The sequence below is a fragment of the Protopterus annectens genome, chromosome 11.part0 (genome assembly GCF_019279795.1).
Source record: "Protopterus annectens isolate FY-2018-M chromosome 11.part0, PAN1.0, whole genome shotgun sequence".
NCBI classification, from domain to species: Eukaryota; Metazoa; Chordata; order Ceratodontiformes; family Protopteridae; genus Protopterus; species Protopterus annectens.
Window position 1 is genome coordinate 1,102,106,640 of NC_056745.1, and position 25,631 is coordinate 1,102,132,270.

The 25,631-nt window shown below is 39.2% G+C and overlaps 1 protein-coding gene across 4 annotated transcripts in view; it reads right to left on the reverse strand.

Annotated features, from left to right (window-relative positions):
- PTPRO (protein tyrosine phosphatase receptor type O) overlaps positions 1–25,631 on the reverse strand; it is a 1,723,724-nt gene that overhangs the window by 731,684 nt on the left and 966,409 nt on the right. For all 4 annotated transcript variants that reach the window (XM_044088440.1, XM_044088442.1, XM_044088441.1 and 1 more), the window contains exon 11: positions 23,810–23,961. In XM_044088440.1, coding sequence (XP_043944375.1) covers positions 23,810–23,961 — 152 coding nt within the window. The remainder of the gene's footprint in view (positions 1–23,809; positions 23,962–25,631) is intronic.

Consider the following 25,631-nt stretch of genomic DNA (forward strand, 5'->3'; position numbering starts at 1 on the left):
CAGTGAGGGCATCCATGATCTGAGTTGTTAGCTTGTATATAAGTTACTTAAGTTAAAGTCAGTAAACCTTTATAGTGATGTGTTTGTATAGAATAAAGCTGCTTGAACACAACCCACAAAGACTCTTCTATTGTGTCCAAAGCAGGAGCGTGACATGGTGTTAGAACCGGGATTGAAGAGATTAAAATCCAGAGCCATAAAGTGCAGAGATGACAGTGAAGGTATAACCAAAAGAAACAAGCACAAAAGAGCCAGAAAATAATCAAACGTAAGGAGAAGTAACACAAAGTGTTTATTTGATAAGAGAGATAAAACAGGGTACTACAAGGGCACAAACCGCATTACTGAGCAAGCTGAAGGCACGAAAAGTTTAACTGAAAGAAATGTTTAAAATAAAGGTATTTGTTGAAATGATTAACAGTAAAGCAAAATGATTATGTTTAAAGGTAAAATGAACACGTTTAAAGTAAAGAGAGTGTGTTCAAAGCAAAACCGGACATGTTTAGAGTAAAACGAGCAGAAGAAAAGTACATTGGGCATGAAAAAGGGCCTAAATGAGCAAAACAAATATAATAAGGCAAAAAGAGAGACAAAAGGGCACATTAAGCAAAAATAATGCAAGGCGATTGCATGTGTTTTGGTGAAGTGCTATGTTTAGGCATAACTACGACTTCACATTGCATGAAAGGTATAACTAAAGTTATTCGAAGTATCTGAAAGTGCTTACAGAGTGTGCTTATTACTATGCATGTGTTTCAAAGAGTTTATTATGTGCGAAGTGCAACTATTTTATAAAATACAGTCAAAGTATAGACATTTTGAAAAGTTTCTTGTCCTGGTTTTCTCTATTCATAAAGTGCCGCTATTACAGATAGTTTATTGCACTGTAAAGCGTTGCCTACCAAGGTGCTGCCATTTTGGGGCCATTTGAGTGTGCTGTATGCAGCTATTTGCAAAGTGCAGCTACTTCGAAATGTTATTGAGTTTTGGGGAAGAGAGGTCCAGTTTATTCGCATCATGCAGTTATTTGATATGTTTCTTACACTGATAAGAGATGATTTATTGCAAAAACAATATTACAATAATATTACAGTGCCCAAGAGTTTATTTCACTTGTACTGTAAAGTTATTTGAGATATTTCTTAAAATGATGATAAATGACTTTGGCAAAATGATGATAAATTACTTTAGCATTTAGCCTTCCAAATGATATTACAAGAGTTTTAAACTGCCTGAGAAGTTTATTTTGTAAAGTCCAATTATTCAAAGGTACTACAAGTTTGTTCATTAGCATTATTTCGAAAAGCCCAAAAGGTATAAATTCAGATACAAGTACGAAGGCATCAGACAAAGCTACAAGTACTGGCATAAGTTTCTGGCATATGTGCATGAGTGTGTTTGTTTATTTAATGCGAAACATCACAGTTCCGCATTAAACAGAAGTAGCTCTGTTTTGCAATTTTTGATTGGCCCATATACCGGTATACGAGCCAATCAAAAATTGCTAAACACGGAGCTACTTCTGTTTAATGCAGAACTGCGATGTTCCGCATTAAACACAAGAAGCTCCGTGTTTAGTGATTTTTGATTGGCCCATATGCCGGTATACTGGCCAATCAAAAAAAGCAAAAAAACAAAACGGAGGCTGCCCAGGATTTAAACTGGCAGTGTGGGACTCAGGATCAGGCTGCTGATCTCGGGACAGTCCCGCCCAAATAGGGACGTCTGGCAACCCTGTCTGGGTCAGAGGCCATAGAGAGAGAGCATTCATTGGTGTATGCACCTGCAGTATATATGAAGGAGAAGTGTACAGGTTGAATCAAGGAAGGACCCAGAGTGTTTGAAGCACAAGTTCAGAGAAATGTGTAACTCTTGGACAAATATTACTTTAGAGAGGCATTTGTTTCACATGAGTTATCAGGAACCAGGAGAAACATTTGCAGCTTACATAACTGACCTGAGGAACAGAGCTAAAATGTGTCGGTTTGGTAACTTAAAAGATGATCTGATAAAGGACAGGCTTGTATGTGGTATTAACGTTGCTGCTGTAAGAAAGATTTTGCTTCATGACAGTGATTTAACATTGAGTAAAGCTCTGGTGATTTGTCAAATCCATGAGGTGACAGAAAAACACACGAGTATGCTTGCAAGTGACAAGAGCATGACTTCAGTTGACTCCAGAGCAAATGTAGATAGAATGCAGCATGTGGCAGACAAACATAGGCCCAAGCATGTGGCAGCTACGAGATTTCCAGGGAAGGCACATAGCTTTCCAACAAGTTCTAAGAAAGGAGCACGCTCTAGCTCGATACAGTACAAGCACGAATCAGCAAAACCCAACTCCAGCTTTATTGTTAACTGTCGCAATTGTGGTGCAAATCATGAGTATAAAAGTGCTTAACATATGGTCAGCAATACTACAAGTGTAAAAAATGTTACCACTTCAAAAAGTTTTGTAAATCAAGTAAGCCTCACACAGTTGTAAAGAAAGGTCACACAAAGCAACAAGTTGATCAAGTAGAACCGAAGCAGACAGCTCTCTATGTAAATGGTGTATCAGTGCTTGATGAAAGAGTTGATGCAGTGAAGCAAGAAGTGAGGTGTTTTGTACACAGAGCTCAAAGCTGATACTGGTTCAAAGTGTAATGTTATATCAGCAGACACATTTGCTAAAGGGAGAACTAATGAACAACTCAATCTAGCCAGTAGTTTGAGACTTGTTGCTTATGGAGTTGAAGAAATTCAAACCGAAGGCTCAGTGATGCTTTCATGTTATTTCACCAAGAACTGTTACAATTTGTTGTTCTATGTAATCCCGAGACCAGTGCAATCTTTATTGGGTCTCAAAGATAGTTTAAGAATGAATCTGCTTTCTTTTGCTAAAGAAGTTCATCATGTAAGTACATTTCCAAGTTCTAATTTTTCTGAAGTCATTTTCTCAGAGTATGCTGATGTTTTCAATGACAAGTTAGACATGCTTCCAGTTGTGTATTCCATGAAGCTAGATCCAGAGGTCATTCCTGTAGTCAGACCAGCAAGAAGTGTTCTGATAGCTATTCAGGATAAAGTTAAAACTCAGTTGGAGAAAATGGTGCAGAAAGGTGTGATTTGTCCAGTCACAGAACCAACTGAATGGGTATCGTCTATGGTAGCAGCTCACAAAAAAGGCTCAATTGAAATCAGAATATGTATTGACCCAAGAGATCTGAACAAAGCATTAAAAAGACTGTATCATCCAATGCACACAGCCGAAGAGGTTGCAGCCCTAATAGCAAATGCCACTGTTTTCTCTGTCTTGGATTAAAGAGTTCATTTTGGTAAGTGATGCTTGATCAAACATCTTCATTTCTAACTACTTTTGGTACTCCATTTAGCAGATACAGATTCCTAAGAATGCCATCTGGAATAAATACTGCAAGTGAGGTCTTTCAGCGTGCAATGGAGCAAGTTTTTTCAGGTTATCCTTGTGCCATAATAGCAGATGATTTATTGATTGAAGGTAATGGTGAAAAAGAGCATGATAGAAACCTCAAGAAAGTTCTAGATAGAGCACATGAAGTAAAGTTGAAGCTCAATCCTATAAAGTGCAAATTCAGACTTCCAGAAGTTACTTGCGTAGGACATTTGTTCATGACTATAGGCTTGAGACCAGACCCGACCAAGCAAACAGCTATTCTTGAGATGTCAGCACCAGATAATGTACAAGCTCTACAATGTTTTCTAGGCATGGTAAACTATTTAGGCAAGTTTATACCAGACTTCAGTGAGTTGACAGCACGCAAAAATGTTGTATGGTCATGGTTGGGACAACACCAGAAGGCATTTCAAGACCTTAAACAGAAAATTGCCATCCCACCTACATTAAGATACTATGATGTAAACAAACCAGTTACTCTTCCCTGTGATGCTTCAAAATCTAGTCTTGGCGCAGTTATACTTCAAGAAGGCAGACCAGTAGCCTATGCTTCTAGAACACTAACCCAAACTGAAATGCAGTATGCTCAGATTGAGAAGGAGCTTTTGGCAATAGTATTTGCATGTTCTAAGTTTCATGATTATATTTATGGTTGAGCTATTCAGATTGAGACCGACCACCAGCTTCTAGTTACTATTCTAAAGAAGCCTATGTATTCCACTCCAACAAGATTGCAAAGAATGATACTTAAATTGCAAAAGTACAATTTCCAAATGGTCTACACAAAAATCAAATTGCTTTATTTGGCTGATTCCTTATCCAGATCACCCAGAAATATGACAGAACAGTTTGACGCAGAGAATTTTGACTTTGATGTGATGACAGCGTGTAATTTTTCTACCACTAGACTTGATGAGTTGAGAGAACACAGTCAGATTGATCCAATTTTGCAGAAGCTCACTCACTACATTAATGCTGGATGGCCGTCAAAGCAATCTAGTGTACCACCTGAAGTGCAAACCTATTTTCTTTACAGAGCTGAATTGTTGATGGAAGATGGCATTATTTTCAAAGGTCCTAAAATTGTTGTTCCTGCTTCCTTGCAACAAGAATATATCCAGATTTGCATTGTGGTCACCCAGGTTCCGCATCCACTAAGAGAAGAACGAGATAATTAGTATTTTGGCCTTCATTACCAAAAGACATTGATAAAGTACTTTCATCTTGTTCGGTATGGAATAGTACTAGACCGCATTTACAAAGAGAACCACTTCAGCTAAGTCCAGTTCTTGAACTACCTTGGTCAACAGTTGCAGCTGATATCTTCGAGTGAAAAAATCAGCACTACTTAGTTTTGGTAGACTCTTATCCGAATTGGTTTGAGATTGATCTACTACCTAACCTAACATCCACAGCTGTTATTACTAAGCTGAAATGTAATTTCTCAGTTCATGGTAGTCCACCCTAACTTCTTTATGACAATGGCACTCAATTTACTAGCCAGTTGTTTCAGAAATTTGCAAAAGACTGGGACTTTGTACATGTAATTAGTAGTCCTGATTATCCTCAGTCAAATGGTCTAGCTGAACGTTCAGTGTAGAGTGCAAAGCAGTTACTCGAAAGGTCAAAGCATGACAATACCGATGTGTTTCTAAATTTGGTTAATCTCAGAAACGTACCTCGTGATGATATTCTTGGCTCACCCGCTCAAAGACTGCTTTCCACATAAACTAGAACTATGCTACCCATTACTTCCAGTTTATTGAAGCCTAAACCTAAGAACAGTAAAATCATCAAGGCTCAATTGGTTAAGAAGTGTAATATTTAGAAATCTAGTTATGATGGATTGAGCAAATTACTTTGTCCATTGAGGGAAGGAGAGACGGTATGAAAACCAGACAACAAAAGGTTTTGATCAAATTGGACAGATTACAGGCATCTATGCTGAGCCAAGATCCTACTTGGTAGATTCAGAGGATGTAGAATATAGGAGGAATAGGAAATAACATTTTCCTGTGTCAGAATCCTCATCACCATCACAACATTGTTTCTGTGATGCAAACTTCAAATCTAAGAGTGAATCAGACACTGTTTCCATACCAGAATGGGTTCAAAATTTTGATTCCATTCCAGAAAATATTTCAGACATTCCACAGGTCAAATATTTTGCAGATGCAGTTTGAGTCGCTAAATTTAATTCCCAGTTTTATGTCACATGACATGGCTGAGTATCAAATCCAAGTGTGCAATACGCAGCAACATGGACTTGATTTTATATATATATATATATATATATATATATATATATATATATATATATATATATATATATATATGTGTGTGTGTGTGTGTGTGTGTGTGTACTTAGTATTGTATACTGCATGACCAAGAATTATCTGTGACTTCTGCATGCTAAATAGGCTTATAGTGTCAGAATGACAGAGTATGTTCCAAGGCATAACTCTGTGCATCAGCCAGTACTGGTCACTCACATCCATCATACTAAGACTGGCTGCTCCAGTATATGGGTTGCATGTCAAACATGGGACATCAGGGGGTATAGTCAGAGCCAAACCTGTACACAGTGGAAATGGTTAGTAACAGGTAGTTTTATTCTTAACAAACCTATTGTATTCCAGAGCTCTGTCATGTGTCTTAGAAAGCATGAGTGTAGATATGGTAACGGTATAAAGAGCACATTACTGTATATTAATGTTCACTTTTATGTTCCTGTATCAGCTGCACTGATGTTGGGCAATCCAAGCTTACAGTAGTTCAGAGAAGTGTGACGAATTCTAATAACAGATGTGTTATGTCTAAAGCAGAAGTTGGCTTGCAAACCGTTTATGCTGCTGTCACTTGGATGCCCAAGTCAACAGCTTTCTGATACATTTGCAAATGTCATAGCAGAGATACAGCACTTTTCTTTTGCTTTTATCTGCATAAAATACAAAAACATATTTAGCAGCATAATTTTAGGAAACACAACGTGGACTGATCTTGACAGATCCGTTGCTAACCTGCTTATCCAATGAGAATAAACATGTTTTCCTTCTAAAACTGCAAAAATGCAGTTGGTAAAGAAAGTGTTGAAGAGAGAGATCAAAACTAAGTAGAAGGCTCTGCAGGACTGATTTTAGAAGTTCTAAGCAGAAAACATGTTTCTACAACAAAGAGGACTTGTGAAAGGTACTTTGAAACATTACAGCTTACATAGTGCTAACATCAGATTGATTTTTATGGCTCTGTAGTAAGTACCAGTAAGATACGTGTCATAAAATTATAGTTTGTTTTCATTAAATGCTCATTTGTGTAGGTAAACTGCTGTGTTTGGACAGCCAAATTTTAGTAAAAGCTTTTTTACCAACAGATCTCAAAACCAGTTATCTTAGGAGAGTTAGGACATCATCACTGCTTGTTCTGAGTTCGTAGGACAAGCTTTTTATTATCAGCTTTCATGTTAATGGGGGTATATATGTGTGTGTGTGTGTGTGTGTGTGTGTGTGTGTGTGTGTGTGTGTGTGTGTGTGTGTGTATACATATATATATATATATATGTGTATATATATATATATATATATATATATATATATATATATATATATATGTATATGTGTATATATATATATATATATATATATATATATATATATATATATGGGTTCACTTTGGCATCTCGAAAAGATGATGTGTCGAATTGCAGTATCTTGAGACCAAAGTTTCGAATCTGCAGTTGCGCAAAACTGCAGAATATCGAACCCAGAAATGTCAAACCCACAGTAGTGATGGCGCATTAGGCAAGTATAATGATTTTAAGGGTTTTGGCAAGGGTTTGTGTTTTATGTGAGTGTGCTGGGGAGTTTTAGGTGTGGCTTAGGGTAGGTAGTTAAGAGTGTGAGTGTGTAAGTGTTAAGAGTGGTGGTGTTTGCATGTATGCGATGTGTGTTTGTGCAAGGGGGGTGTAGAATGTGTGGTGGTAGGTTTTCTGTCTTTTGGTTTTTAGTGTAACCTTGGAGTTGGTATATATAAGTAGCGGGGATGTGGGGGGGATGCTCCACTGCTTACAGGAAAGGTAGGTGTGTGTGTTTGTTTTGTTGTGTCTGTGTGTGTTGTTTTGGTTTGTTGTAGTGTCAGTAGGTAAGTGTTTGTGTGTGTGGTGCAATTGTTTTTGACAGTCGTGGTTCTGAATTTCGTGATTTTGGGGTTTTGGGTTTGTGAGTTTTCGGCTTTATAGTCTTGAGATACTGAAATTTGGCATTTTGGGATTATAACGTGAATCCATAGATATATATATATACATAGATATATATATATACATACACACATATATAATACTTTGCTGTTGGGGCATGTCACATTACTGTATAGGGATATGTGTACACACCTGCTTGAATTAATGAGAAAAAATGCAAATTTTGTTAAATTCTTAAAAGCAGAAATGCCTCTGTAAATTTTTTTCTATTAAAATCTGATTAAAATCATGAGGTTTAATTAAAAAAAATAAGACAATTTAATTATTTTGATGTTTGTTCTTTCTTCTGATTTTAATTTGAATATATACATCACTGTTTTATGCATTACATTATAACTTATTTTAGTATTTAATGAAACTTAAGGATGATAGCTTACATATTAGTTTAGTTAACTGATCTTATAAACTGCAGTATATATGTTCAATAAACATTAGTGAACATGTACGGCAAAGCTGAATGCATGACTGTCTTTTTAAAAGGTATGAATCATGAGTGAGTAGTAACTCAAATATATACAGAATAATAAATTACATATTTATTTTTAAGTGATGTATTCCTACAAATATGGCAAAAGCTTATCTTTGATGAAAAAATCTTACTTGAAGCAGTTGAGTTGTTTTAGTTCAGATCATTTACTACCTGTATTCAGCAATTCAGCAATGAGCCTTGAGTTCATAGGAAATATAAGGAAATTGATCCTAGTGGCCATTTAAGCCATTTAAGCCTTGCCAGTACCTACCCTTAAACCTTACCTCCTTTTTCAAGGTGGGGAAATGGAGGCTGGACCAGTTAAGCCAGGGTTGAATTTGAGAATACCCATCCAGCTCTCTAGTTCTAATTTGAATGGTTATAATGTTTCACATTGCTTAATGTTTAGCAGAAGCCTATTCAAGAGGTGGGAAACTTGTTGTGTAATGATTCTGTCTCTCCCGATTGATTTACTTACTTGCTGATACAGATTTAGATCTCTGGTCATAGTATAATTGGAACTGTGCTATTTATGGAGATACAAGAGATCTTGGACTATTGGAATCCTAATGGCATGCATACTTCTCAAATTTCCAGACTTTTTTTCAGACTGTCCAGATTGTTTGCTTCATATGTCTAGTCTGGGGATTGAAGTCAGTAAATAATTACAGACATTTGAGCTTCAGACTTCATAGCCTTCAGAAAAGACATGCCAGCTCAAAACATGTTATTCTAACAACTTTCTAAGTATATAAGAATAATATTTAAAATCTGCCCCTATTTTTTGGCCTTTGCCCCCCCCCTCCATTATGTTTGGCTTTGATTAGATTTCTCTGGCCTAATCAATGCAGAATATAAGGGGGCTATGCTGTCTTTAGATTGGGATGATATTCCTTTTGTAATTAGGTGTACAAAGTAGGACTTCCTGACCACTGTAGCAAAAGATGATCAAAGGAGAAGGAATTATCAACACAAGTTACAAGGTCTGTAATTATAGTCTAATTTTGAAGAGAGCTCTGTTTGTGTTATAAGTTGGTTTTAGGGGTTGTCTACCAAACATGGTAATATCACAGATTATTGCATTTACGATGATCCTGTTATTTTTACACCAAAGATTGACAAGTGTAACCACATGCTGAAGGGCCTGGGCATCAAATGGGGACTTGAGAACACAGCCATCTGCAAACTTGGTTAACAGATCTTGGGGCATGATTTGGAGTTCAGAAAAGTAGATGCCAGGCAACAAAGGTCCCAATACTGTGCCCTGTAAAACACCACTGGTCACTATTATACTCATTGAGGTCGCACCCACCATCTTAATTGTGCAGGATCTATCTTTTAGCCAATTTGTTATCTATCTTACTACATAGGGATCTATTAGAAGTATGTTTAGTTTGCTTATTACGCTAATATAAGGAATAGTATGAAATACTTTGGCTAGGTTGAGGTACACTGTGTAAACAGCATGACCACTGTCAACAGCCTGTGTCACCCTTTCAAAGACAATTACCAGATTCATTAGACAGGATGTACCCTTAAGAAAAATTAAACTGCTGCAGGTGTAGCTTGATAGGAATTTTAATACCATAGTTAATTAGGTCAGTTAAGATATGTTTTAAGGCATTGTGACTTTGAGGTTGAAACCTATCAAACTGATGGGTCTATAATTTCTGAGGTCAGTGGTGGGATGACATTTGAGAAGTGGCTTCATAACTACCATGTGTCATACCTCAGGGAAAATGTCAGTGGCTAGGTTCAGGTTGAATAGTTTAAGGAGCAGCTGTACCAATGCCTGTTTAGTACTATTTATTAAGTAGCCAGGTATATTATCAGGTCTCATGGAGGATGCATTATAAGTTTTTACTATATGTTCTTTTGTACTAATGATGGAAGATATGACATATTCATGGATAAGTGGGCTTTGGATAGCTGTCTCTGGGTAAGAACTCTGATATGAGATATTTGAGAACAAAACCTTTAATCTTATTTCCAAATAAAACATTAAGGATGGAATTCATCTTTTGATTTTGCACCCCCTCAGGACTGAGGCCAATGGCTCACCTACTTGCACCCAACTGGTACATTCATTCTGAGGTCACAGAAGTTGGGACATCCTGGGCAGGCAACAGCCCTACAGCCCATTCATTCCTTCCCAGGAATCTCCCATCAGCTCATTCACTCATGACTTAACTTTGGTGGTAGGAAGATGGACAGCCTTACAAGTCCCGCAGGGAAGTCTACCCTTGCTTCCAGTGCAGTACACTCCTCCCCTTTGGTGGCTCGTCTGAGCTCCACTAGGGTTGCCCACTGAAGATTGCTCTCAGCTCACCATGTCGTTGTGCATAGCAGCTCAGGCTGGATGGAACCTGAGATCTATGGGGTAGACACCTACTACTCCTACTACGTTTTGCCCATGTGGCAAGGCAAAGCCATATCACTTCATCTAGGGTGAGACAGCAGTTATGGGGTATCTCTTACTCCCATCCTTCCCTGCTAGCTTCTACAGATACTCCAGAGACACTATTCAAACTCAGGTCAGGTGTGATGTAGTCAGGGCATTATCCCTAAAAGACTAAGGCCATCTTTTTGCTAAGTGCTCACATAGTATGTAGAATAAATCTTGACACTTATGCAGGTTGCCAACTGCACCCCACAAAAACAAAATATCATGCAGGTGATGCTAACTACCCCCATGAACCCTGGCTCAAGCACCCCATGCACAGCCTTGAAACAATGGCAGAAATGCAGTCAAGCACTGTTCATGCTCAGATCTGTATCTTCACTGAATGTGTGTTTGGGATGAGGAAGGTATAGTTATATTGCCTGGATACATCTAGTACGTCTCTTCAGAATTCTTCTTAGACAGATAGCAAGACGTCTGTGGTATGTGCCATTGTTCATTCATAGTACAATTATGTATGGACAGGATCCATATCCTGACTATATGGCTGCATTACACTATCTGCCAAATACCCCAACAGCAACAACATTACACATGACAATGACAGTTATCAGGAGCCTGATAATGTATGATCTGTGAAAGCCACCCCAACAGTGAGGTGCAGAATACAAGGCAGCTCTGACAGTGTTACATGGATTAAACATGATGTCTGCAGTATTCCTATGAAGGTATACTTGTCAGTGCATGTTCTTTTCCCATTGTATATCAATACAACATGGTGGAGGGTGAAGTGGGTTACAGTCATCATCTTTTCTACAGGAAACAAAGGGTACATTGTCACAAGACTGTCAATGCAAACTGAGTGTGAGAAGCATATCATGAGGCATCATATGGGGGCTACATTCAGTAAAAGGATACATGATGCCAGGGTTCACTTCCTCCTGTGGCAGGGATAGAGTACCACTGTGTGACCTTGACTTGATGCTACTTTGTAAGCAAGAAAGTGCAGGGCTCATGACCTCCTATGGAACAGACACTGTGTCACATTATGACCTGCACTTGCATGGAGCTTGTTGATAAGGGGTTTCAGTTCTGGATATACACTATTTGCTACCTACAAAGAGGTTAGTCAGGCCTTCTTGCAGGCACATATATCAAGCATGCCTTCTGAAAATGTACACATCCATGTCCACTCTGTGTCTGCATCCTAATCCAACCACAGATAACACTGGCACTCCTGGCTGACATGCTGGCACAGGAAATCTTATGCATGGAATGGATTCTACAACAGATCTCAAAAGAACAGTCATTCTGCAGTGTTTGAACCATCCAGATCCACATAGAGCTCATGATAGTTCTGGGTGGCATCTCACAAATGTCACACAACACACATGCTGTCTACATTGCAGACAGTGTGGCAGCAGACAGTGCCTGAATGACTTTCACTTGCATTTCAAGGGAGCTACTGTGAGTTGAAAAAGTATTGGTACCCCTATGTTGCTAGTCTATAGCTGGCATGTCCACAGAAAAAGCAGTGCACACTTCTAAAGCTGTTTCAAATTCAGAGGTAGCACTTAGTGTACTCTCAGGTATAGCAGGTCTCGCCTCCATAATAGGTGATGTACATTGAGTCAGTACTCTGTATCTTCAGATATATATATATATATATATATATATATATATATATATAAAAAAATATATATATATATATATATATATATATATATATATATATATATATATATATATATATATATACATATATATATATATATATATATATATATATATATATATATATATATATATATATATATATATACATGGGTTCCCTACACATGATCGAAATTTCAGAAAGCCAATTCCCATATGGCTGAGACCATATGATCAACTTTTGAAATTTCGAACATATAAAACAAAAAAAAAAAAAAAAAACTGACCTACATGTTACTAGCAGGGGGGGCAACTCCAAGATCGCACTACAGTGCAGAAGATAGGAATCGTCAATCTTCCCATTCTGCACTATACAGAATGCCCGTTCTGCATGGTCTCGGCCATATGGGAATTGGGTTTCTGAAATTACGATCATGTGTAGGGGGTCCAATACATACACACACACACATAAATATATATATATATATATATATATATATATATATATATATATATATATATATATATATACACATATACATACACACCCTCTGTAGTGGGTAGCTCTCTACTCAGGAGAAACAAACATAACTGTAAATGTGTATTTTTGACTATGACACTTGACCATGTATCTGAGTGTCATTTCAAGACACTGTGGAGGTGAGGATGTCAGCTCTATGTCCAGCCTCATACATTTTTGCATATTGTCAACCTCCACTCCTCCATATGAATGCTTGACATTACAGAACACCATAGTGGATAAATTAACATATGTTATATATTTGACATGTAGGGCAAGGGAGTACATACATTAAACTCCTTGTTACTCAATTTTACCTTATCTGTAGGCAGTGCCTTGTTGCACTCCTGACAGACCTCTTAAAATAAATGTGCATTATGCCTGTTTTGTTAGGATACACTCGTATATAATAACTGTATGCAAACCTGTGAATTGTGCTATTAACCACTGAGATACAGGTGGAGTGGATCAGACCACCACAGACAACCATGCCACCATGGTGTATAACCGCTGAATTTCCTCCTTTCTGTGACACAAGAAACTCCTGCACTCCTTATGGATCTTGGGAAGCCACCCCCTGTAGTGTGTCAGTTAGTTGCCAACATTCCATGGCTTCTACTTGCCAAAGCTGATCATAATACTGGGTAAGTGAGAGCTTGTGACCACCACCACCACACTTAGCTCTTACAGCATGGACTGAGCATCTGGTCTCTCAGTGGTTGTCCTGAATGCCTCTGCCCATTAGCCATAGGCCATGCTATCTGAATCCCTGCAGCAGAATGTCTTTTTCATTATTGATGAAATTTTCTAGCCTCTATCATCCTTGTCCCATGCACATACTGTCTCCTAGACAATATGTAAATAGATATTGTTAAAGATACTTTTACAGGTACTGAGAATGTACCTGTCCTGTGCACATACTCACAGTATGCAGGCCTTTTAAGTTGTGCTACACTACAATATAATACTTCCAGACAGAAGTTATCCTGTGCAGTAGTCTGCTGGCATGGTAACGGCAAGGTCACCTCCATAGCACATTTACTGCAGCTGTGCTGACTAGCATGTAGGCAACTAAGGCAAATGTAAGAAAGCATTTGGTTAACATGTACAAATATACCTTGGAAACATAAGTACAGCTCTATTATACCCCTGATGTCTGAGACTATAGTCAGCATGGAAGATCCCAGAAAAAATCCATACATAGTACAGTTTTGTACCTACCATAAATTTGCAGTACTGTGCATTGGTATCAATAGATGTTCATTGTGTTACCCTGCTGCAGTCATCACACTTGGGTTATCCTGACGTCAGGCAGTCCCGCAGTCAGCCTGAATTCCAAAGTCTTGGTCTGGCGTCGGGTGGTGTCACTTCTTCCCTGCCGTCAGTGCGCCAGGGGTATATAAGAGGCATCCGATGCCATTTTCTTCAGTTTTTCTTGCCCCAGATGTCAGGTGCCCCCAAAAGGTAGGCAAAATGTATATATATATATATATATATATATATATATATATATATATGTGTATATATACATAAGGCTATATAAAAATAAAACAAAACCCTTAGGTACAAGCAAATACACCACAGAGATAGAATAGGATAAAGTGGTAGAGATAAATTCAGCTAGTTCAGAGGGGATGGAGGGAGGGTAACCTGGACTGCAGCAGGGTGAACACTCGAACATCTACATTTATGGTAGGTACAAAACTGTACTATGTTCATCGTGTTACCCTGCTGCAGTCATCACACTTGGGTTGAATCCCAAAGCTAAGGAGGGGAGGTGGAGTCAAACAGAGTTAGAAGAAGTTAGTAGGCCCTGTAAAACTGCAGTGGCAAAACCAGCTTTAGTCTTAGAGTAAAGAGCTAAGTGATAGCGTTTGGTGAAGGTGTGCACTGAACTCCAAGTAGCAGCTTCTAAAATATCCTTGGTTGGCACTCCCCTGAGAAAGGCTGCTGATGTAGCTGTAGCCCTGGTGGAGTGGGACCTAATGTTAGTAGGTACTGGTTTCCCATGATGTGTGTAGCAGAAACGTATGCAATGTCCTATCGATTTAGAAATGGTCTGTTTTGAGATAGCTTTTCCTTGTGATCCTGTAGCATAGGCTACAAAGAGCTGGTCAGTTTTTCTGAAAGCCTTAGTTTTATCCAAGTAGTAACGTAATTGCCTGTGAATGTCCAAAGAGTGCAGGAGTCTTTTTCCTGTGTTCTGGGGATTTGGGAAGAAGGTGGGCAAGTGAATGGTTTGGTTTAGGGCCACACTGGATACCACCTTTGGCATAAAGAAAGGATTAGTTCATAGAGAAACTCTGTCTTGATGAAAAATTAGGAAAGGTTCCACTGCCATTACTGCCTGTAGCTCTGAGACTCTTCTAGCTGAGGTTATTGCTAGTAGTAGGGCAGTTTTCCATGAAAGAAATTTTAAATCAGTTGAAAAAGCTGGTTCAAAGGGTGGCAGTGTAAGCTTTTCCAGGACAAAGTTGAGATCCCAAGGAGGTGTTGGTGCTCTCCTTGACGGTCTTAAGTTCTTAGCCCCTCTGAGGTACTGTCTTAGGAGTGGATGTGAAAATAATGGAGGATCTGTGCTGTAATGAGCTGAAATTGCTGAGGTGTGGATCTTAATAGATGAAAAGGAAAGTCCTTTGTGTAACATCTCAGTTAAATATTGTAGAATCTAAGGAATGTACGGCTCCAGGGGATTTAGGCCTTTAGCCTGGTTCCAGACGCAAAATCTTTTCCATTTGTCTGAATAGGTTTTCCTGGTGCTGGGCCTCCTGACCTTCAGAATGACATCCATAATAGCTTTGGATAAAGGTGTTGGCTGGTTGTTTGGGTAATTTGCCATGCAGCCAGGTTTAAAGTCTTGAGCTGGCTGTGTAGAATCAGATTGTCTCGTTGGGTAAGCAGGTGAGGAATTTGTGGTAAAAATCCATGTTGGGCCCTGGGCCATGTTCCTTAAAATTGGATACCAATGTTGGTGTGGCCAGTCTGGTGCAACAAGAATCATTTGTGGCCTCTCTAATCTGACTTTCAGCAGTACCTTTGCTAAAGAGGCAGTGGAGGGAAGGCATACACTGTTAATGTTTTCCAACTGAATGAGAGGGCGTGTGGATGGAAGGTCCTTGTGCAAAATTTTTGAAGTTGGTGGTTGTGGGGGCTTGCAAACAGATCTATGTCTGGGCGTTCCCATCTTTGAGCTATCATTGCAAATACTTGTGGATCTAGTTTCCATTCGTGTGGATCCATGATGTTTCTGCTTAGGTCGTTTGCCAATGTGTTTTTCTTTCCTGGCAGAAATTGTGCTTGTAATTGAACCTGGTAAGACAGTGCAGTGTTCCATAAGGTCATTGCTTGCCTGCATAGAGGGTAGGAATGTGTGCCCCTTGCTTGTTTATGTACCACATAACTGTGGTGTTGTCTGTCCTTATTAGTAGTTGTCCTGGGTGTAGAAGGTCCTTGAAAGCTGTTAGGGCATTCTGCACTGCTAGCATTTCTTTTTGATTGATATGCAGGTGTCTCTGATCTGTAGTCCATTTGCCCTGAATGCACTGTCCTGCCATGTGTGCTCCCCAGGCATAGTCCGATGCATCCATTGTCATAGTTTGCCTGGCTGTGGGTAAGGTGAAAGGCTGACACTTGTTGAGGTGACATGCCTGTGCCCACCATAGAAACTCCTGTTGAAGGCAGGGAATGAGTGGAATCATTGTTTCCAAGCTGTGGCTGTGCTGAGTCCATACACTTTTCAGGTACCATTGTAATTTCCTCATATGCAGTTTTGCAAATGGTATTAGTAGTATGCAAGATGCCATGAATCCCAAGGCCTGCAGAATTTTTCTTGCAGGGAGTTGGGTCTTTGTTGCCATTATTTTGAAATATTGAAACAGCTGCCGTTGTTTGTCTGGCATGAGATAAGCCATCTGGGCCGTTGTATTCAAGCTGGCACCCAGGAATATTATGTTTTGTGAGGGCACTAGTTTTGATTTCTTTTCATTTACTGTGTACCCTAGGCAACTTAGAAGGTGTTTGACAAATGCCAGATGCTGTAAAAGAATGTCCTTGCTTTCTGCTTGAATAAGACAGTCGTCCAGGTATGGGTATATTGGAATTCCTCTTTGTCTACAGTATGCAATTACTGGTGCCAGGCATTTTATGAAGACCCTGGGTGCAGTAGATAAGCTAAAGGGCAGTGCAGAGAATTGATAATGCGTTAAACCTGCAATGAAGTGGAGGTATCTTCTGCAATTTTGGCTGATAGGGACATGCAGGTATGCCTCCTTAAGGTCCAAAGTGACTAGCCAAGCATTCTTGCCCAGCATGGGAAAAAGCTGCTGTAGTGTTAGCATCTTGAATTTTGTCATTTGCAGATAGGTGTTCAGAATTGAAAGATCCAGAATGGGTCTCCATGCTTTGTCCTTTCTTGGAACTAGGAAGAGTCTTGAGTAAAATCCTTGTCCTTGCTCCTGTGAAGGTACCTGCTGAATGGCTCTCGTGTTCATGAGAGCTGCAATTTGTTTTTGTGCCTCTGCCCATTGATTTGGAGGCAGGTTTGGCATTCCTTTGATCCCTGGTAAGGTATGAAAGTGGAATCTGTATCCTTGAGAGACATGTTTAGAACCCATTTGTCTTTTGTGATGATGTGCCAGTTGTCTGCAAAAAAATGCTAGTTTTCCTCCCAAGGATGTTGCCAGGAGAGATTTGCTTGGTAGTTTGAGGATAGAGTCATTGTGTCTGCCTTCTGCTAGCTTGGGGCCTGTCTTCTCCTCCTTTCTGGGTAGCAGAACCCCATTGGTGAGGTTTGTAAGGGCCCTGTGACTGACCTCTGCCCCTTGGGTGTCTGTATTTGCCCCTCTGTGATCTGTCTGAAGCTGGAAAGGACCAATTTTTTGTTGGCCAATTTCTGCTGAAGCGAGGGGGTTGTACCTGCAAGAAATCCTTGACCGTTTGCATAGATTTAGCCTTATCCTCCATTTTCTTTAAAACCTCTTCTGCTTTGACACCAAATAATACATCTTGTTGTAAAGGTGCATCTAATAATTTTGCTTTAACATGGTTAGGGAGGGTTTGCTCTTTTAACCAAGCATGTCTACGAATGACAGAGCCAGTAACAGCTGCTCTACAGGAAGCTTCCAATGAATCAAAACCGCATTGTAAAGTATGCTTGCCCACCTGTTCAGCTGCATGCAACAGATCCTGCATTTCCTTGAATTCAGGCTGTTCTGAATGTGTGCTCATTTTTGTTTTAACCGAGACATCAGGAATTGTTGATATTTCAACATGTGAAACTGGCAATTTAATGCTCTCATAGCCAGAGTTGCAGAGGTGTATATTTTCTTTCCCCATCTATCTAGGGCTCTGGAATCTCTTTCAGAGGGCACAGGATTTTTAACCATAGAAGCTTTTTCTCCCTTAGGACCCTGGGAAATGGTTTCTGGGTCAGCTATAGGGCTTTTATAAAGGAATTTGTGTGAGTCAGGTACTCTGTATTATCTGTTTGGTTTGGCTGGAGCAGGAGGTAGAGAGTCTGGATTTAAACTAGACTCCAAGTAGACATCATCTACAATATCTAAAACAGGAGGGATAGCAAGAGGTCTGTGCTGGGGTAATAAAAGGAACACTCTGAGCCTTTTCTTAGAATCTGAGTAATCCTGGCCTTCCCAGTGGAAATGTTCCCTCATGGTATGTAATGTTTCCCCAGTAGTCTTCAGGGGGAGATGCTGAGGGAATAGAGTCTTCAGCATCAGAATCCTCATAAGGTGGAAAAGTCTAATCCTGTTCCTCAGAAGAATCTGAGGAGAGAGAAACCTGGTCAGAGGATGCATAATCCTCCTCTTGTCTTGGTCTTTTATCAGGAGGGGGATGGGAACCCCTGATAAGGATAATTAAATCTTCAGCCATCTTAAGCATCTGTTTCTTAGGCATGGGGCCTTGATCTGTAGACTGATGAACAGTTTTCTTAGGCTTTAAAGGAGTTTTAAGCTTGGCATAAGATTTAATGGTGAGTGTAGTCGGTCTGAAGACACCTTCTGCAAGCGAAGGTGTTTTCTCTGCACCGGTGTCTAATTCTGCTTCGGTTTCGGTAGATGGCTGCATCGGCCTAGTAGACTCTGCTTGGGAGTCGGCAGCTGTCTGCGGTTCCAGCTCTGTGGTCATCAGGGTCTGCGTAGGCGCCTCACTGAAAAACGGAGAACCAGCGACAGGCCCAGCTGAGGCCTCGGGGTCTGGCATATTCCTACGCTGCCTGTCCTTATCCTTGTGTTTTTTATGAATTGCGGTCGTCGGCTGCTCCAACGGCATGATATAATTAAATTTCCTACCGAAGTAATGCCGTGTCAAAACGGCATTTGATAGTGTGTTTATTAAACCTAGTGCAAAACCAACAACCTGTGACGTCGTGTTCTGGGCCTAGGCAAGGAATACAATAGGAATGGAAGTCCTTATGAGGTATTTGCTTCCCACAAGAAATGCAATTGTTAACTTTTTCTGACATCGGACTGAGGCAAGAAAATGTTCCCCAACGGGGTACTTAGCTTTATTGAAGACTTCGGACTGAAATTCAAATTGAAAATCTCAGGTGTCGGCCGACCGGCACTTGCAAACTGCTTCTGCTTCGGGCACTGCGCGGCAAGAAAGACTGAAGAAAATGGCATCAGATGCCTCTTATATACCCCTGGCACACTGACCGTCAGGGAAGAAGCGACAGCAACCGACGCTGGACCAAGAATTTGGAATTCAGCTGACTGCGGGACTGCCTGACGGCAGGATAACACAAGTGTGATGACTGCAGCAGGGTAACACGATGAACATCTACTGATACCAATGCACAGTACTGCAAATTTTGCTAATGAAATGCAGATAAAATGGTGTTAACACACCACACTCTACTGAAATTTCACTCTGTAATTGTATACCCAATTTGTGTACTATTTAGGCAAAAAGGAGATAAAGAAAGAATGGTTATGAATCACATAATTTTCTTTTGTGTGACGGAGCCTTTCTGAGCAACAGGTACGTTAATGCCTTAACACATTCAGAGTCCCAAGGCTGATGCACAAAAACTATATATGTAAGGAAATTGTGTAGTTGCACATAAAATGCTTGCATGAAATACAAACCTCAAATATGCATACTTACCTAAATACCTGGCATTTTGCTACATCATTCAGCTTTTGGCATTCTGTAAGGCAGAAAGGACTTCTGGCACCTATTTGTCTCTTGCATTGTGCGTGAAAGAGGCAATTATTTTCTTTATGTCTTTCACAGAGTTATTAGGATGAAGCTTTCAACATGCCAGATGGTTACTATGACCTCGACTAGAAGCTACATAGAGCTACAGGCATTTGATGGTCTGCAGAACAATGTAGAATCTCTTATGATGACCTCATGCACTAAATGCCTAAGTTGCTGCAGTAACAGGAAGCTGATGTGCAGTGTACCTGGGGCTGTATTGCAATTTTTTAAAGACATCTTCCTGCTGAATGCATACAACTCAGTCAGGTAGTTCTGTTGTATGAAGTTTTTATTTGTTAGATCATGAACAGCTCGGTTGCCTCACCTGGGAGCAATATCTATATTCTGACACCTATCGACAAGACACAGTTGCAAAAGCTGTTTGAAGATGTGGTGGAGGTCAATTTGTTGCATGAAATCCTTCCTACATTGAATAGTAGATTCAGTGGAACAGCAGGTTTTGACCATCAGACTACTAGGGGAGCACTTACATGGGATCATAAACTGGTGATGTTTCTCAGTATGCTGCCCTTCAGGCCTCATTACCTGTCCACTGTTGGCTCGAACTCCATCAATTCTCCTGCATGGTATGATCTCCTTCCTAGTGTGTCATATCTCATACCCTGTACATGATCTAACCTGTCCCATCACCATTTGTCCATCCTCTGTATGTGCCCATCTTTGGCACTCCAAACTTGAGTGTACAAAACATCCTGTTTTGGCTGTACTGTTTAATGCTTGCTCTTCTTCCCCAGAAACTATCTTACACTCACTTTCCATATCTAGTTTTCTCTTATATACCTACTCCCATTCTTTGTTTATTTATATAGAAAAAATGAAGCTCCATCCCATAAAAAATGACCCTACATTCCCACTCCCCAACTTGCGCTGTCCTGTTTGTTTTCCTGAATTGGATCTCTTTGCATGCTCTTATCTTCTTTTCTAGTAACCATTTTAAAATGTTTCTACATCATTTATATGGTAGTATTTGTGATCATATGATTTTAACCACACCAGCAGGATTATTCAGGTACTGTACCCGATGTCTAAAATTACATTTTTTTCTTTCATATAAGTTTGCACTTTCTGAGACAGCTGAACCCTGTCCAAGTAAGCTCAGTCCCTGGAGTACTATTGAGAGGTACCTACAGTCCACATGTTCTCTTTGTGTTGGTCTACTTTTACTGTGACAGTTGAGGCGGTTACTGCTATTGCTCCATCTCGGTGCTGATCATTAACAAATCTGAGCTGAGTAGGGCTGATTACTCAGCAGTGCTGCCCACTTGACAGGCATCTCTTATTAGTATTTCTCATACTGGTAAACAGTTCATTCTCACACATAGCAAATGTCTTTGAATTCCAGCAAGAGCTACTAGCTTGGGTTAAGCAGATGGACTTTGAGTTTGATACCTGTCTGGAAAATGAATAGAAACAAGTTTAAAAATAATCTTTCTTTAAAAGTGAAACCAAATTTATATCAAAATGGTTTTATGTTAAATATGTATACTATCAAGGGATGTTTTAGAATTGAAAAATTAGACTAATAAGCCGATTTCTCATAAAACAGACCAATCTGTTAGATCACTGAAGTTTGGGAAATTTTAAATTACCCATACTAGACAACAATTTATTGAGGTAAGACCTAAGTTGCTAAAAGAACACTTTGTAGAATCATTGATCATATGATTCTGGTTGCAGGACAAATAAGAGTTTTTTGTAAAAGGTTAGTCCAGATAAAATCACTTTAGCTAGCAGATCTAGGAGATGGTTCAGTCCAGATAAAATCACTTTAGCTAGCAGATCTAGGTGAATCTCTCTCTCTCTCTCTCTCTCTCTCTGATACCCTCCCTGTGGGAGGAATAAAGACACCTTGTTGAAGTTTCCAGTAGTTTATTCAGTTAAGTAGGTAGATGACAACACTCATCTATCTACCTGCTTAACTGAATAAACTTCTGAAAACTTCAATAAGATATCTTTTTTCCTCCCACAGCTAGGTATCAAAAAGACAGAGAGAGTCTCCAAGATCTACTAGTTAAAGTACGTTTATCTGGATTAATCCTTTATACTCTGTTTCTTGTTAGTTCTGTCAACCTCTGCATCACAGGTGGGATACCAAACATCACTCAAGCCCTCTGGATTATCTGTCGTCTTTTGTAAATGGTTATGCAAAGTTATATGTAAAATAGACTTTTGAGGCTGACCTGGAAGAGTAGATAAATGAATTTTTACTCTATTTGAATTTAACAAAACTAGACTAATCCAGGTAGCCTCTGTCATGGTAGACCATACTGCAGTGGGAGTCAAGGCCATAGTGACAGACCAGGAAAATTGTCCTGGTGAATTGCCAATAGAAGCCTGTATCTATAGAAAGAAAATATTTATAGTTAAATTTGCTAAAGTGCCCCCCTTGGAAACATGCCACTGTTTCTCTAGTTTTGAAGAAATGAAAAGTCCCTTCTCAGATTGGCTGCCATCAACAAAAGTCAACTTAACTCTAAAACATTGTTATAAAGATTCAGAGCTATTTTAAGTAAGATATTGGCTATATTTCTACCTGTGATTGTACATATAGATCATACAGAATTGTCTCATATATGACTATTTTTGATAAACTGATGAGACATAATTTCTTACAGAAAATTAGGCTTGGTCAAGCCAAATTCTCCTGGCTGCTAAAAAAGGCTTTTGCTGGAGTTAACTTACTACACTTGTCCCTTGTGTTGTTACACATGGGATTTCCTCTGAGGTTTATAAACTTAGTAAGTATTATCACTGAATGACCAAGATAGAGAGAGAAGCTTGACTCTTAACAGTTATAGGTTTATTTCGGAGAACTAGAGAAGGTTGCCCACTTTCTCCTATTCTCTTTGTGTTATATCTGGTGTCCTGGACTGCTAGATTAAGGGTAGCCCCATGCAGACAATATGCTATCCATGGCTCTCAGCTAAAGTTTTTCCTATAAATGAATGATCTGATGGCTTACCTATCAAATCTAGAAAAAAACTTTATTTGAGGTTCCAAGAGTTGGAAAATTTGTAAACTGGCAGGATACCAAACTAATGCCATGAAGACAAAATCTGAATTCTGATCCCATAAATATTTCCTTTTTGTAGAGATAACAAACAAATTCACTTACCAGAGTCTGAAACTCACAAAGACCCTGAATGTGTCAGTAGAGCTTGCATATGACTGGATACTGTCACTGTTGCACTATAAATCTGATTGGATAGAATTAGATACAGTTATGGTATAATGACATTTTTAGATGATGGCAGCCTGTATGCTTAGACTTCATGCAGAGGATATAAGCAGTTGGAGGGATTATCTAGTTGTCTGACAGTTGATCAGTCCTGATCTACTGATAGGCCGAATAGTGAGTGAGCAATGCTGAATGTCGGAGGCATGAGTATGTAGGAATAGTGAATCCTCCAGATATAAACAAAGTTTTGACATCCAAATAAGTATGCATGTGTGTCTGAGGATTAAGGTAGGGGTAAATATTCTATTTTGGTGCCTGGTGTAAGTGTGTGTGTGTGTGTGTGTGTGTGTGTGTGTGTGTGTGTGTGTATGGGGGGGTCAGGGTAGGGTTAGATGTTTTACTTTGCAAGTGGACAAGTATGTGTGTGGTGTATGAGTGTGTGCATGTATGCGTGTGTGTCTGTGTATTGCTTGGAGTATCACATGAGTTAGGTGAAGACTCCTCCAGAATCCAGGTCTTTTTGGTCTTTTGGATTCCTTTTTTGTGAAAAAAATGTATCAACATACATTTAAACAAATTGTCAGTGCGACATAACATGTATCATTGTTCACCAGCATTCTGGAAGATACTGCTTTACAGTTGATAGTGACTGACAGCGTTTTAGCCTTTAATTACTTACGCTCTTCTTAATCCGCTTCTTTCCCTCAGCAATAACCAGCCAGTGTAACATTCTTGAATGAGACAGATCCGTGATGTCGCTGCTATATGACCAGCTGATGTACAGCATACCATGGAAGTGCTCTACAGAGGTAATTTCTGGGCGTGTAGGTGCTAAGTAAAACAGAAGTGGATGATTAGCTAAGATTTCAAACATAAAATATATAACTAAGTGTAACATATTATGTGAAAATGAGTTTTATAATGCTTAATATTTAAGCAATGCATGGAAATGATACAATTAAAATAAAAGAAGAAAATTGATGATCATTCTGAGTCTTTGCCCTCCACTATTCTGCCTATCCTCATTTCCCAGACTGTCTGGAATTTGTTTGCTGGGTTACTCTACACTGCTCTGCTCATCTGATTACTCTCGGCCTGCATGACCCTCTCGGAAAAATTGTATTCTTTATTTTGACTTAAACCAGGCTTCTTTTGGCTACCAACTCTGCTATTTCCATCTATAAAATATATCTGTCTTATTTCCAGTCCCTCATGACTCCTGACAATAGATGAGTATATATCACCTCCTCTCTGACAATAGATGAGTATATATCACCTCCTCTCATGCCATTCTTTATCAGTAGTAGCTGCAGCAGCCTTTTTTCCTTAATTCTGTTCCTCTAACATCTGAAAGCATATTGACTTCCCTACCTGTGCTGCAATAGGGATGAAAGCTATGCCAACGACAGTTTTTGTCAGACCAATTTACCATATCCTGTTCTGTACAATACTTCAGTCTGTTCTGTGACTTACTCATGTGCCATCTGATACAACTAGGGAATGTACAAATAACTATAGACAAAGAGAATAAAAGTGCTTCAAGGCTTGACTTACAGTGAATGATTACAGCAAATTTCTCAAGTCTGTGTTGTATTGCATTCTTAAAGAAGACCTCTACCTGGCATGCAAAACCTTTAAGGGAGACCTTAAGACAAGAGGACTCTTAGCCTCAGTAAATACTAAGACCGACAGTACAATAAACAGTGACAGGTTCACATTTCAAAGACTCTCATACCTATGAAATCATCTACCCTTCTTAGTTAATCTCAACCCATCTATCCACAACGTCAAGAAGGAACAAGGTGACATGGACAAACACATTTGTAGCATGGGATCTAAGGCATCAAGCCTTTCAATGGCCAGTAGGTCCTGAGCTTGTACACTAGACTTATGAACCTGTGAACCACCTGCAAACCTTTACTTCAACTCTTCAGATTGTAATGATTGACCCAATGAGCAAAGATCACCCTAGAGCTATTTTTTTTATTTATGTAATTATTTACATCTGTTTAACACTGATCAAGATTAACCACTTGCATGCTCAAGCCAGATTTAGATAATTTTCTTTGTCATGTTTCTTTGCTACAATACCCTCAGCCTATGTCAAAATTTTGTGAAGTATAATCCTAGTCATTAGGTTGCCATATTAGCTTCATGACACTAAATTAATTCACTAGTTTCTGAATATCTGAATATCCTAGTACTCATTATTTTATTTATTTATTTATTTATTTCAGTTTGGTTACTGGGGAAGTCCACTGGGCCAGTGGTGTGCCCATTTTCAGTGGAGGCCGGGGAGAAAAGCTCCAATAAGCAATATGGTTACGAGGTTACATAATGCAATGGTAAGTACATACATAAATGGATACAAAGGTTACATAATGCAGTGGAAAATACATATATGCATATCATTACTTACTAAAATGCCACAATTTATTTATTTATTATTTGTATTTGTTTACTGGGATAGTCCACTAGGCCAAAGAGCTCATTTTCAGTGG